This window comes from Podarcis gaigeae (genome assembly GCF_964106915.1).
Source record: "Podarcis gaigeae genome assembly, chromosome: 14".
NCBI classification, from domain to species: domain Eukaryota; kingdom Metazoa; phylum Chordata; class Lepidosauria; order Squamata; family Lacertidae; genus Podarcis; species Podarcis gaigeae.
In genome coordinates this window covers 13,512,379-13,527,522 of record NC_139690.1, presented here as the reverse complement: position 1 = coordinate 13,527,522, position 15,144 = coordinate 13,512,379, and the positions used below count along the sequence as shown (strand labels likewise).

The following is a 15,144-nucleotide window of genomic DNA, read 5'->3' as shown; positions in this document are numbered from 1 at the left end:
TGAGAGAGGGGAAGGCAAGCTTTTCTCTGTCCACCTTCTCCATACCATTAATAATTTTATACAGCTGTATCAAGTCTCATCTTAGTCTCCTTTTCTGTAAACTGACAAACCCAAGTAATCATTCCTTATGGGTTGAGTTGCTCCATCCCCTTGATCGGTGTGGTTGCCCTTTTGACTGTTAAATAGCATGGGAGATAGAACCTTTCTGGAATCTGTCTGCAAAACTGGAGCAGAACTTCTACAAAACAGTCCTTGTTCCTGCCACCAGTTCATTATCAATAATGTATGAACCATTGAGAGCATGAGAATCAGTGGGATTACACTTCCCTTGTATGTCTCCCAGCAGAGATTGTTCACCAGGGTAACCAAAGCAGTGTCAATCCTGAAATCTGGCTGAAATACAAACAGAAATGGAACTGGAAAATCCAGTCCATCCTTGAGAACTTTGCTTTCTTGGCTAGGAAGGTTAGACTCTTGGGATTAAGTGTTGAGATCAAAACGAGCCATAGAAGGATGCCTTAGGACAGATTTCTTCAGCACAGAATAAAAAAGTTTGTTGCTTTATCCTTGGGATTGGAGCATCCATCTATAAGCAATATGTGGTGCTTAGGTCATTTCAGCTTCCTGGAGACATTTAAGGAGACAAGGGCTGGCTATCCTTTTTATTTTATTTTTTATTAAATTTGTATACCACCCTTCATCTGAAGACCACAGGGCGGTTCACAAAATACGAAATGAGAACACAAAATACATTTTTAAAAAACAACCCTTCCAGAAACACATTCAAAAGGCCATAGATGGTTTAATCAGCCAAATGCCTGGTTGTCAGGAAACATTTTTGCCTAGCACCTAAAGATATGTAACAAAGTTGCCAGACAAGCCTCCCTGCGGAGAGCATTCCACAACACGGAGCCACTGCAGAAACGGCCTGTTCTTTGGTTGTCACCCTCTGGACCTCTCGAGAAGGCAGTCGAAGAAGTGCCTCATGATGAGTATGGGGTCCAGGTGATTCATATGGGGAGAGGCGGCCCTTGCCGCAAATCTCTGCTGCTATACATGAGAGAGAAAGTTCTAGTTTATTTTATACCATGTATGTGGCAAAAGAGTGGGGTGGCCATACTGTGAAAATATGAGCGAAGTCAGAATGAAACTATCTCCTGTTGACTTTATGTTTGAAGCTTGGAGATGTAATTAGGGGAAACCGTACGATTGGCTTAGAAAAATAACAATATTGCAGGCATGCAGAGGGAAAGCACGGATCTAGAAATATCTGCGGGATTAAAGAGTTATGAAAGAGAAACAAAGAATTAAAAGACGAAGCCTAGAGAAAACAACTCTAAGCACTATTGGCTGCTAGTGAAGGAGAGAGGCTCAACATGTCATTTTGTCAAAAAGCCTGATAGGAAAACTGCTAGCACTGAAGTCAAATTGTTTGCTATATGAAAAGAACAACAGCCATGCAAATTGTTGTACAGTGGAACATTAAGAAAAGGCAAAATAGTATACGAATGGCCACTTTGGATTAATTGTAAGGGCTAAAAGAGGAAAGAAAGGAAGAAGACCCAAAACCTGGCAATGGTTTCCATCCATGCATATCTATTTTCTCTGTGTTTAAGAGAGCCAGTGTGGTGTAGTGGTTAAGAGCGATAGACTCATAATCTGGGGAACCGGGTTCGCTTCCCCGCTCCTCCGCATGCAGCTGCTGGGTGACCTTGGGCCAGTCACACTTCTTGGAAGTCTCTCAGCCCCACTTACCTCATTGAGTGTTTGTTGTGGGGAAGGAAGGGAAAGGAGAATGCTAGCCGCTTTGAGACTCCTTCGGGTAGTGATGCAGCGGGATAGCAAATCCAAACGCTTCTTTAAGGGCAAAATTATGCAATTCCCTCCTCCCAGTCATATCAGCTGCAGCTTGCCTTGTGTCCCTGTGTATGTCCCTCCAATCCTCATCGCTCGGCAGTCGACTCAGTGTGTGGCCGCCGTGAAAAAGGAAGATTCCATGCTAAGGTTTATTAGGAAAGGAAAATAAAACTACCAATATAATAATGCTGTTATGCAAATCAATGGCGAGACTGCTTTGGGAATACCGTGTATGGTTCTGGTCACCTCAGCTCAAAAAGGATATTGTACAGTTGGAAAAGGTTCAGAGAAGGGCAGCCAAAATGATCGAGGGGGATGAAGCAACTCACCTATGAGGAAAGCACACACTTTTTAGTTTAGCAAAAAGGCGAGCAAGTGGTGGCATGATAGAAGTTTATAAAATTATGCATGGCATGGAGGAAATGGATAGAGAAAAGTCTTTCTCCCTTTCTCCTAACACTTGAATTCGAGCCCATCTAACGAAGATGAATGTAGGAAGATTCAGGACAGATAAAAGAAGGTACTTATTCACACAGTGCATAAACTATGGAACTCACTTCTGCAGGAGGCAGTGATGGCCACTAACTTGGAGGGTCTTAAAAGAGGATTAGGAAAATTCATGGAGATGTCTTTCTTACCCCCTGCCCCATATGCTTTAGCAGACTTAAAAAATATAAGGACTGTGTGTATATCAATCAATTTAGCCATACATTCCTCTAGTGCCATCCACAGCTGTTTTATGCAACAAACATGCAAAACTGTTTGTTTCAGAGTTTGACGCTGGAGATGCAAGAGATGTCTGGGTCAGTGAATGCCCCACTGCTTTAAAAATATTACTGTATTTTTCACTCCATAAGACGCACCCGACCATAAGACGCACCTAGTTTTAGAGGAGGAGAACAAGAAAAAACAAATTCTCTCCCTCTCTGCTCAGCGCCTCTCCAGCAGAGCGGGAGGAGAAATGGAAGGGCTCAGTTTCTCTCCATTTCGCTGAAGCTCTCCTGGCTCCAGCGAAAGCTGCGCAGCCTGCATTCGCTCCATAAGACCCACACACATTTCCCCTTACTTTTTAGGAGGGGAAAAGTGCATCTTATAGAACGAAAAATTCGGTACATCTGTCACCAACTATTAAATAGTGGGGTCCCCCTCCCACCTACCTGGCATTATTCACTTTAAACGTATGATTTAATGAAACTTTCCCACCACAAGCAATATGAGTGTTGCTGGATAAAAACTGGACTTGGCAGTTTCATCCTGTTCTTTCTGTTCAGTGATCTGGAGCTAGTGATTATAGACCCTGGGATTGCATTTTGCGATTATAGGGAATAGTCCCGTCAATGCTGCCCTAAACAACTTGGAGGAAGGGTGCAGTACGAACGTGATAAGCAGATTATTGCAACACAAGTAAAGAGTGCTTCCTGTCCATAGCCTGGTGGGGTGGCCTGGAATGCTGTCTCTTAATGGAGTCAGGGGGAGTCACTTTTGGGAAACTTTTGACTTCATGCCGCCTTAGATGTAGCAAGAACAGAACAAGTGTACTGTCCTTAACTGGATGGGCAGACCTGATTTCCACCATCACAGTGTGCATGTTACACTTAAAAAACCCATTGATTCAAGTGGTAAAGATTCAAAGCATGTGTTCGAATCTCACCCATAAAAGGCAGCAAAATTTAAATGTGCTCGACTTTGGTTTGATTGTTTTTGTAGCTTCTAGGCAATTCAGTCAATTAAACCTCTCTCTCTCTCTCTCTCTCTCTCTCTCTCTCTCTCTCTCTCTCTCCACACACACACACACACACACACACACACACACATGCAAATAAGCACCATTGTTAGATTTACATCTTCATTTTCTTCTGTTCCAGATATTGATGAATGCTTGCAGAATGGCCGGATATGTAACAATGGTCGGTGCATAAACACAGACGGCAGCTTCCACTGTGTTTGCAACGCTGGCTTTCATGTGTCGGCTGATGGGAGAAACTGTGAAGGTTAGGGTCATCTAATTTCTTAAGAGTATTCTTCCTTTTATCCGTGTAATAACTGCCTTTGTGTGAATGTGTACACAGGCTGTCCTATCGCTGGGCAAGTAGGCAGCTTATCAGTAAAAACTATATAGTGTTTGAAATCATAGTCCTGTATAGAGGCCCTATATCCTCTTTCCAACTCCTAGCAATATTTTCCAGAAGTTTCACAACTGTTTCATAGGTGAGCAGCTAAGGAAGAGTTCAGAAAGGGATAGCCAGCAAAGCATTGTCTGGCCAGGCTCCTATGAGTGTGGTCTCCTCATGACTCAGGCCAAGGAACACACTGGAACTATAAGCTTTTATAAGACTCGGAGGACTTCCTTGTTGGCATAATGGTTCTCCTGGTTTTTTGGTTTGCTCTTTAGCTTTCCCCATGAAAACTCACTCTTTACCTCTGAATCAGAGCAAACCCACTGAAAACCCAAATTGCCATTTGTTGTGCTTCAGCTTTCAAAAAGAGCCGGATTTTTGTGGGGAATAGTCTTTGGCTAAATAAATAAATAAATACTTAGTGCTTGGACACAGAGCTTTAAAGCACAGGCCTGTGCCTGGAAAGCCCAAGAAAACAGCTAAGTATGTAAACCATTAAGTTTAGTGGGATTACTTCAAGTAGAACTAACATTGGATACAACGTCCTGTGAACAACTTTGCATGCCCAGTTATAGAGCCCCATTAGCAATGCCTGACGTGGTTTCTGCAAGACAATTAGTACTTCCCTCTAGCCCAGTGTTTCCCAAACTTGGGTCTCCAGATGGTTTTTTTTAGACTACAATTCCCATCACCCTTGACCACTGGTCCTGCTAGCTAGGGATGATGGAAACTGCAGTCCAACAACAGCTGGAGACCTAAGTTTGAAACTGTGCTCTAGCCTGTCGTGGACAGTCTGCCCTTGAGAGGTCTGTACTAGCTGTATCATGAACTTGTAGCTATATTGAGTAATTAACATGCCTGATGGGATCTTATTGCAACATTTCCTGAGCTTTAAAGAGTTGCCTCTCTTTTAGGAAATGTAAACATAATTTGATGTGTTCTTACCTCCTAGACCCTTAACCTTTAAAAGAAGAAAAGAGAATGTTCTTTTATCATATTTCCCAAGGTTCTTGGGAGAGTTTCCAATGATCTGTTCATACATTAAAAAGAATTTCAGGCACTGGTTGTAGAAACATTTTTGGCAGAATATTATCTTAGTGATTCAGCTTGAAGATTTAATGCCAACATTCCTACTTGGGATAGATACACATTTTAAAAAATCATAAATTATTTTTGTCTGATTTAGAATGTAAGTGAAAAGTAAACATGCCATGTCTAGAGGAGTAATTTCAATGCAAGACAGCTGCAGTATTAAGAGAAGTATCTTGGTCTCAAATATAGTTCTAATGTCATTATGATCTAGAGGTAACTGCTAGTAGTAATTTTTGTTAATCCTTGGTAGAGACAGACCTTTTAGAAATCTGTATTTCATCCTACTTTTGTGGGGGAATGATCAAAAGTTCAGGCTGCTTTTGGGTATCATATCTGCATATCCATATCACTGAAATATATATCTGGAAACCCATCATAGCCTTTCAGTCTAACATCTGCCCCACCCCACCAAATCCCATGTGTTAACGGTAATGAGAACCAGTGAAATGCAGAGAACAATCTGCTAAAACATTTTTCATTCCACTAAGAACGCTGCCAAAATGTCTGTGAGCATATTGAATTGCGTCAGCTTCTGAAGTAATTGTCTCTGTTACACTATAATGGCCCAGTTTCCATGCCCAAATTCAATCATATACCTGTCTAAAGCCACGCAGTACATAAATGAAGATATTAAGAGTTAAGTCTTTTTGGCTGTGAATTTGATCTACACTCTGAACTTGGATTTATTTTGGCCAAACATGATTCTGTATTTCATCTATTTGTTTAAATAGATGAAGAACCGAATAGAAAGATAGGAAATACTGTCAACAGGGGCTACAATCCTATGCAAATTTACATTGAGTAAGCATGTTGAATACATTGTGAGTTTCTTCTAAGTAAGTGTGTAGAAGATCAGGCCATATATCTTGTATTCTTGTAACTTGTTTTTGTGTGTGTGTGCAATAGCACTCCTGGTTGACCTCATCTTTGATAGCCAATGTGCTATGCAACATTCCATGTCAGGATATTATGTGTATAAACGTCTCTTTACAAGGCAAGGTTTGGCAAGTTGGGTGGTAATATAAATCATGCCCATTAAGCCCCTTCCTGCTATGTAATTACCAGAAGAATGGAATCACTTGTTAAATCCAGGCACTGACTGTTGAAGAGAGAGGTTTGGGAAAACCTCCTGTAGCAGAGTTAAGGACAATGGCGATTGCTGCAAACACATTAAAAACTTGCTTAGATTTACATCTGCCCCCATCCACCTTTAAACAAATGGTCCCCATGAAAATACTTAGGCTAGAATAAATCACAGATACTTGGCTTTGCAAATAATATTTTAATCACAGTTTCCAGAAGTTACAGCAAACAAATCTCCATCTGCTGGCAGCTAAACAAAGATGAAAAAAAGTTTCCAAATGACTTTAAAAGAAACATGGTTTCCTTGCAAAAAGGACCGTACAATCTTTGGGTTAGCAAAGATACAGGCTTTAAAATATCATTTTAGAGAGATTATGTTCACTTGCGGGGAGCCATGTTGCATGGCTTATAGCATTGCATAAAGAGATAGAGAGGATGCTGTGGACCTGCCCAACTGCACCCACTCTGGTAACTTCAGTTCAGGGCTCAGGTTAACACTTTCACGCATATCTAATCAACATGATGAATGTCTGCTTTTCTCCATGATTTTATAGATATGGATGAATGTAGCATACGGAATATGTGTCTTAATGGGATGTGCATCAATGAAGATGGAAGTTTCAAGTGCATTTGCAAACCTGGCTTTCAGCTAGCTTCAGATGGACGTTACTGCAGAGGTAAGAACCCAACTGCAAATGGTACCATGTGCTATATATTTGTGATAAGACATATGATGCTATGATGTGGTGGTGTTGGTTATAGCATGAGCATTTCTGGTGTCCTGACCTGTCCCCTTGAGTAAGGTACTTTAGCCAAGGCTGGTTTCTATCCATCCATATGACTTGACATCAGACCAGTGCCTGGTATTTAGTCCACATAGATGGATTCCCATGTTGATTACAGGGATAGCCTGGCCAGTAGGACCCTTATTTTCCCAGGGCATTTCCTGTGTTCCTGATGGCGCATTACAGTGTCTAGCAGTTGACAAAGAAAAGGGAAAAAAATAAAAATAAAAATCTTGTTTCTTCTTCTGCTTCCCCTGCTTTATCTCATGTGCCTAAATAAGGTTGTAGTAATGAATGCTGAAAATTCTCTCAGAGCTACGACCCCCAAATTTCCCTAGGAAGAGAGTTTGACTGTTAAACCACTATGGAAATTATAGCTCTGTGAAGGAGGATCGGGGTCTCCTAACAACTGTCAGCACCCTTAACAAACACCAGTTCCCAGGATCCTGTGATGTAAACCATGACTTTCCAAGTGGTATATTTCTTTGCTTAAGAGCCTCATTTCTAGCTCCGAGCAAGGGATCACATCGCAATAGCTTGCTCTCATTTTGCTATAGCAGCTATGTATTCCCCCACAGTGGACTAAAGAACCAGCAAATAAACGCTACATGATGTCATTACACTGTACAGTGGTGCCTCGCAAGACAAATGCCTCACAAGACGGAAAACTCGCTAGACAAAAGAGTTTTCCGTTTTGGAGGTGCTTCGCAAAACGAATTTCCTATGGGCTTGCTTTGCAAGACGAAAATGTCTTGTGAGTTCCTGCGGGGTTTTTTTCCTTCCCCCCCCTTTTCTAAGCCGCTAAGCTGCTTATCCGCTTATCTGCTAAGCCGATAAGCCGCTAAAAGACGCTAATAGCGCTAATCCGCTAAGCCGTCAATGGGCTTGCTTCGCAAGACAAAAAACCGCTAGACGAAGAGACTCACAGAGCGGATTCTTTTCATCTTGCGAGGCACCACTGTACTTACATTCTTATGCCATAAGGAATCAAGTGCTTATAATTCTAATTTGTCCCATTTTCAGCAGATTTGTAAGCACTAACCAGAAACAGGAGCAAGTAGTAAAAAATAAATTAAAAAATGAGCCAATTTTAAAACAGATTTTTCTTTTCATAAAATACAAATGTTTTAGCTTCAGGGATTTGAGGCATCAGCAGAAAGGTTTGTTGACAATATGAGAGGTTTGAAATCCCCCAGGTAAGCTAGCCTGTATCACACGTGACACTTCACTCCCCAAAGAGTTGCAAAGAACCCACAGGATGTAATGGCTTTGTTAGCCTGCTTTGAAAAAGAACTATTAAGGTTGCAGTATTTGGCACACCTACCTGGGAACAGCATTAAAAACAGTGGGACTTGCTTCTGAGTAAACATGCACGGAATTGCATTACTCCTCTGAAGTCTTCTGCACCCTTGCCTGAGTGGCTAAATTCTTATACCCACTTCTGCGGGAGTAAATCCCATTGATACCTACTCCTAAGGAAAAATGCTTTGCAAATTTCATTGAACACAGTGAGAAAGATCTGAATAAACATGCATAGGATTGCACCTTAACTCAGTTTAAACCATATTGCCTATTGCATCAGGCAGTGAGGATCTGTGTCTAGGATCCAGACAGCAAATAGACTTAATATTGATACTTAAAAGATTTATAGTGAATGTTTGAATGGTGCATATCATTGTTTTAAATCATAACCACTGAGATATGTTTTTGAATGAGTAATTTAATTATTTAGCTGTTTTTATACCCCACCCGCTAAACAAAGTTCTTAAGGCATCTTACAATATATTTAAAACACAGTAAAACAGACAACGATGCAATAGTCACTACAGCAGGGCAAAGGTATATATAAGGTTTTGCTCTCCACCATCCCTGTTCTCCAGTGTGCCAACGGATGCTATTCTGGAGCCTAGAACTGACTGTTGAAGCAGCTAGGTGTTAGTCCCACACTAACTAGGACTTCCTCACTGGTTGGCTGTTGCTGCTGTCTCTCAGAACCCCTTTCTCTGGTGGCAGATGCAGGAAGTGATGCTGGAGCAAAGATGTTACAAGCCCCCCCACCCTAGCTCTCAGATGTTCCAGCTCTCTGCTGTGGAATCTATGGCGCCATAGCAGGTCAACTAGTGAATAGTCCCCAGCTCAGTGAGTTTTAGTCCCTCACATAATGGTCTAAAAATAGTTTGGTAATAATAATAGCAAATAAAACATTGCTTCTTGTCTGCTGTTACTTTCTGATTTTTAATATTGTCGTAAGTCTGGCACATAATAAAACAGACGACTACTACGAATAACAGCATGCTTCAAACATTGAAAGCACTTGATTTCAGTGCAGCGGGCCTGTAACGTAGGGCAGTATTTTTATCCCTGCATTTGCAGAGCTGATACTGCAGTGCTAGTATATTGGTAAAAGGGTTAACCTTTGGGTCAGAAAGTTGTTCATGTATTTTTACCTTTGTAAATATATAGTACAAACTACACTGTGGCGGGTGGTGCTGTGGGTAAAACCTCAGTGCCTAGGACTTGCCGATCGTATGGTCGGCGGTTTGAATCCCCGCGGCGGGGTGAGCTCCCGTCGTTCAGTCCCGGCTCCTGCCCACCTAGCAGTTTGAAAGCACCCCTAAGTGCAAGTAGATAAATAGGTACCGCTTTATAGCGGGAAGGTAAACGGCGTTTCCGTGTGCTGCGCTGGTGCCGGCTCACCAGAGCAGCTTCGTCACGCTGGCCACGTGACCTGGAAGTGTCTTCGGACAGCGCTGGCCCCCAACCTCTTAAGTGAGATGAGCGCACAACCCTAGAGTCTGTCAAGACTGGCCCGTATGGGCAGGGGTACCTTTACCTTTACCCTGTTTCTGGCACCGGTAATAGTAGATGATGCCAGTGAGGATGTGTTTCATAAGCATTTAGTTTGGGACTTAAACAATGAGTGAATTTGTTTGGATTTGAAACAAGCAAACAAGTGAAAGCATTGAAACCATTCAATATAAAGAGACATCACATTCATAGAAAGAAACTCCCGTGTTCAGTTCAGTGTGTTAAAGCCAAATGGGAGAGAGTATTCTTCCAAAAAGGTGTGCCTAGCAGCAGTGCATCAAATGAGAAGTATTTTGATTTTTTTCCAAAATGGCAAGCTGTTCAGCTAATAATTTCTGTTGAAAACTGGAACTGTTTTATAGTGCTTCCCCCTTCTTATACCTTTCAACGCTTGTACAAAGCTTTATAGTCAAAGTGTTAAGCACGTAAATGTGTTCAAGTCTAGACTTCTGGATCAGTTAGGCCATTCTGTCTCCAGAGATTTGAAGAGCCAAGATTTGAGAGACACTTCATACTACTATCCTTCTCATTTTTTTTTTTAAGAAAAACCCCGTCCCCAGATTTGTGAGTAGTGGGATTCTGCTATGCTTGAAGATAAGCAACAGCTAAGGTTTCTACCTTCTTGGGACCACATTTTGTCCATGCATTTTTAATACAGGAATTTATATTCCACTTTTTCTGTATAAAATAAACTCAAAGTGGCATATAGAAAAAGTTGACAAAACAAAGAAAACACAATAGAAACAGTTCAAATTGCTGTAATCAACATCATCATCAAACCTTTTATTGGCTTCACATACAAACATCCAAAACAAATCAATACAAAATTACCACTTCCCCAGTGGCACAAAACATTTGCTAAAAGAAAGGAGGAGGCAGAGTACTCAATCATCACATCTCTTGGTCTCCAGGGAGATCAGACGTCTGCAGTGTATTTCAACGATGAAAAACAAAGTAGAGATATTTAGCCACTAACTTGGTGAGCTCCTGATCATTCCCCAGTAATAGAAAATGTATGACCTCCGACTCTGGTTTCCATTTGGGGATACAGAGTTGATCTAGAAATTGCTGACGGAGATTAGCATATAGTTTACAATTGAGAGCCATATGTGCAAGAGTGGTAATCAATATACAGGCAGTGATCATTTTGTGTGTGTTCAATTGATGCATGACTGCTGACTCGTGGGTCCTTTTGGACCCAGAATGGGGCAGGGTGGGCTTATGCGTGCTTTGCTGACGTGTGCAGGGGCCAGGAACACAACCCCCACGCAAATCAGGGGATGCTTTTACTACAATAAAACCACGAGTAGGATGAAACAACGCAGCGTGAAAAACAGGGACACAAATTTAACCAACGCTGAAAGCTTGATAAAATAAAAAAGGCCTTTGCAGTGTGGCCCTAGGGCTCACCTTTTAAAATCCATATTTTGTTTGAATAGAGGCAAATAAAACGTTAAGATAATGGCCAATTTGGAAACTGCGGAAAGGCTTCATTTGTTCACCTTTCTGGCCCAAGGCGGGAGGTTGGATGCTAATGTGTCTTAGGCATACATATATTAAAATACAATCAGAACACCAACTCTTGGATCAGCAACACCATTCTTGGTGCCAAACAACACAAGCTAAGTAAAACACAGAGGTGTTTTGCTCTGTACTTGCCCTTTTAAGGTTGAGGGGTGAAAAGAAGAAAATGTCACACATGCCGATTTTTGTGTATATTAAAGCGAGCTGTTACGATGTGATTACATTGTGAAATGTTACACATCCTCCCACACAATATTTCAAAAATATCCCCTTCTTTAATCCTTAGAGGTTTTTTTTTAGAAAAGTAGATGATCACCGTAGCAGGGGGAAAATGTTGTTTGCTTCCTGCTGGGACAGAGGTTTTGTTTTGTTTTTTTACAAAAGCTTGAGTAATTTGGCATACGAACTCAAAGGGTGATTGGTACCAAATCGTTTTCCAATTTGGTCAATGCTGGGGGACATGCTGTGCGGTACAGTGTTGCAGAACAAAGGCAAAATTATGTGAAGTTGGAAGACATCAAACACAGGAGCAGCCAATGTTATGCCCTGCAGATGTTTCAGGCTACAATTCCATTCATCCATGGATGTTGGTCATGCTGGCTGAGGCTGATGGGAATTGTATTCCACAACACCTGAAAGGCACAGTGTTGATTGGCCTAACCACCTGCCCCAAACAGAATATCCCACATATTTGCCATAGGAAAGGAGGAAAGTGCCTATTTATTGGTCCTTCTAGCTAGTATTGTCTATATTGACTGGCAGCAGCTATCCAAGGTTTCTGACAGGAGTCTACCCCAGCCCTACCTGGAAGTGCCAGGGATTAAATTTAGGATCTTTGGTGGAAGGACCCATAGCTCATTCATAGAGCATCTACTTTACATGCAGAAAGTCTCAGGTTCAACCTCAGCATCTCCCAAGTAGACCTGGCAAGAGGGCTCACTCATTCCAAGGAAACTTCCTATTTCTGAACTTTGGCACTGGACCAAAAAAGCTTGTACCAGCTTGCTGTCTATGACAGACACAATTAGACCCAGCCACCCAAGTTGTGGGCAAGGCAGAGGTGGTCCACAATCATCAGAAGGAACAGCTTCATAGAGCACTTACCATCGAGCTTAGATCACTAAAAAGTGTTCTTTGTGAAAATAATATTACAGTCATACATCGGAAGTCGAACAGAATCTGTTCTGGAAATCTGTTCGACTTCCAAAACATTTGACTTCCAAAGCGTGGCTTCAGATTGGTTGCAGGAACTTCCTGCAGCCAATCGGAAGCCCCGGAAGCCCCGTTGGACGTCCGGCTTCCAAAAGAATGTTCAAAAGCCGAAACATTCACTTCCGGTTTTCGATCGTTCAGGAACCAGAACGTTTGACTCCCAAGGTGCTCGGGAGCCGAGGTATGACTGTATAACACAAATAGCACTTTTAAAAGCAATACAGAGTAAAACAATGTAATAGAATTCGTTTAAATCCAGCAGGAGAAATCACACAGTAGTTGCTTAGATCAGTGAATAAAACTGACTCAGATACTTTTGGGCATCACCTGACCCCTCTTCTCCCCAGCTTCTGATTGTTGATTCCATTCATTCCATTTCTTGCCTCACTTTTACTATAAGGTCCCAGGGTGGCTTACAACAATAAAATATACAATGGAAAACAATTCTGTATATACAAACATTTAAAAATACTTCCAATGCAGACTGAGATAAGTATATCCACTACACTAAAGGCCCAATTCCTCTGGCATTCAAAATGGACCTTCTGATAAGATGGTATCTCCTGTAGAGCACAGTGATCAATAGAGTATATATAGGGTTGCCATATTTCAATAGTTGTTGAGGGTTTTATTGGCCAAAGTTTTTTTTGGCCAGGGTACACTTTTATTCCTTCACATTATAGGCCTACTTCAGCATAACTCCTGTCAGGTTTCAACCTTATTTCTAAAACCTCGAAGAAGGGTTTTAGAAATGTCCTTCCTAGGCTTCTTCCTGTTGGATCCTGCCTGTGTTGTCTGCCAGGCATTTCTGCAAAGTGACTCCCAGGTCCTGGGAGAACCAAGCATCTATTTAAGCTTGATAGAAAAGAGATTTGGCAATTAAGAATTTTTGCCCTCTTGTGAAACAGTATCCAAATGGTTTTTATTCCTCCCATAGTTTTCTTGCATATGTATCATTCGTTTTTGGATTATTGTTCTCCTGGGATTGTATGAAAATATATCCTTTGTGAAGGAGGAACATTCAATTCGGAGGTTTTGTAATTATCCCACTCAGAGAATGGGACAGCTTCCTCTCAATTATGCTTTTGTTTCATGGGATGAGCTAATGTTGTTTTAAGTTACTTTTGCTAAGTAACAAGTTATTGAATGAATTCCCTTTTCTCTTTTATCTGGATACACTATGAATAAGCAAAATGGAATATGCACATATCAGATCAAGTAAATGAAAACTGCTTTAATTTTTAATTTCTTATGTAACCTATTCTGTTCTTTGGCAGACATTGACGAGTGTGAGACATCTGGAATATGCATGAATGGGCACTGTGTGAATACCGAAGGCTCCTTCCGATGTGAATGTCTCCCTGGTCTTGCCGTTGGGCTGGATGGGCGTGTATGTGTTGGTAAGATAAGCTTGTTACGCCGGCAGCTACAATTCAGTTCTAGATTAAAAACCACAAATAGTTGTAGAACATGCCATCTGTCTGTGACTCGTAAACTAGCTCAGGTAGAAAAGTGTTACACTAGGATATGTCTTTGGTAAGCCTCCGTGAGAAGGGAGTCTCTACAATCAAGACCAGGCTTCCTCAACCTTGGCCCTCCAGATGTTTTTGGCCTACAACTCCCATGATCCCTAGCTAGCAGGACCAGTGGTCTGGGATGATGGGAACTGTAGTACCAAAACATCTGGAGGGCCAAAGTTGAGGAAGCCTTATCAAGACCATGTGCTCCTGCTTTCCTAACAAATACAGAACAAGATAGGTACTATGCAACATAATTTGTGACATGTTATATCCTGCTTTTTGCTCATCGTGGAACCTGAGGAGGCATTTGTGTGGTTCCCCAGCAGAAACTCATTGAGGCCCTTTTTGTTTCAGCAAGGTTGTGGCTTCATATTCCTTCAGACCACACCCTAGCCAAGCAAAACTGACTTTCCTCTGCATTTTAAGTCCTTGACTAAAAAGTGCAAAGAGAGGAAGCTGAATTGTTTTATTAAGCAGAGTGTGAAGCCTTCAGGGAGGTTGTATCTCAAAGAGATTGAAGCATCTAAAGTTAAGCTAAATTACTTGACAGCCTTTTCATTTGTTCTGCAGCTGGGATTATCCAAAGTTGGTCAGACTTGCCTTGTTACATTTGGAGTAATACTTTTCAAGAACATATGTATTATAACTAAGACCAGTGGGGGATTTTTTAATATATATTTTTTAAAACCCTATTTGCTTGGCAGTAATGAATGTTTTCCATAGCTCAGCATTTAGACAATAAAAGGAACAGGGGGGTGCAGAAGAGGAGAAGCTGGGGGCGAGGTGTAGAACAGTATATGAAACCTAGCCTTAGCGGTGTGGCGTTTTTCTACAACTTTGTGGCATTATTGTTGTTGAATTGGTTATCTTATTGGCTATTTCTCTGTCTCTCATTTAGATACACATATGCGAAGCACATGCTATGGTGAATACAGGAGAGGTCAATGTGTTAAACCATTATCTGGAGCCGTCACTAAATCGGAATGTTGTTGTGCCAACACTGATTATGCATTTGGAGAACCTTGCCGGCCTTGTCCCGCACAAAGTTCAGGTACAACATGATTTAGATTTGCGTCTTTCTGTCATAATTTTAAAAGTGTTCAAAATTGCCACAGCAGGCCACACTCTAATAATGTCTTAATAGAA

General features: G+C 41.4%; 1 protein-coding gene across 4 annotated transcripts in view; it reads left to right on the top strand.

Annotated features, from left to right (window-relative positions):
• FBN1 (fibrillin 1) overlaps positions 1-15,144 on the top strand; it is a 216,037-nt gene that overhangs the window by 105,008 nt on the left and 95,885 nt on the right. For all 4 annotated transcript variants that reach the window (XM_083712342.1, XM_083712344.1, XM_083712343.1 and 1 more), the window contains exons 14-17: positions 3,723-3,848; positions 6,704-6,826; positions 13,756-13,878; positions 14,897-15,049. In XM_083712342.1, coding sequence (XP_083568468.1) covers positions 3,723-3,848; positions 6,704-6,826; positions 13,756-13,878; positions 14,897-15,049 — 525 coding nt within the window. The remainder of the gene's footprint in view (positions 1-3,722; positions 3,849-6,703; positions 6,827-13,755; positions 13,879-14,896; positions 15,050-15,144) is intronic.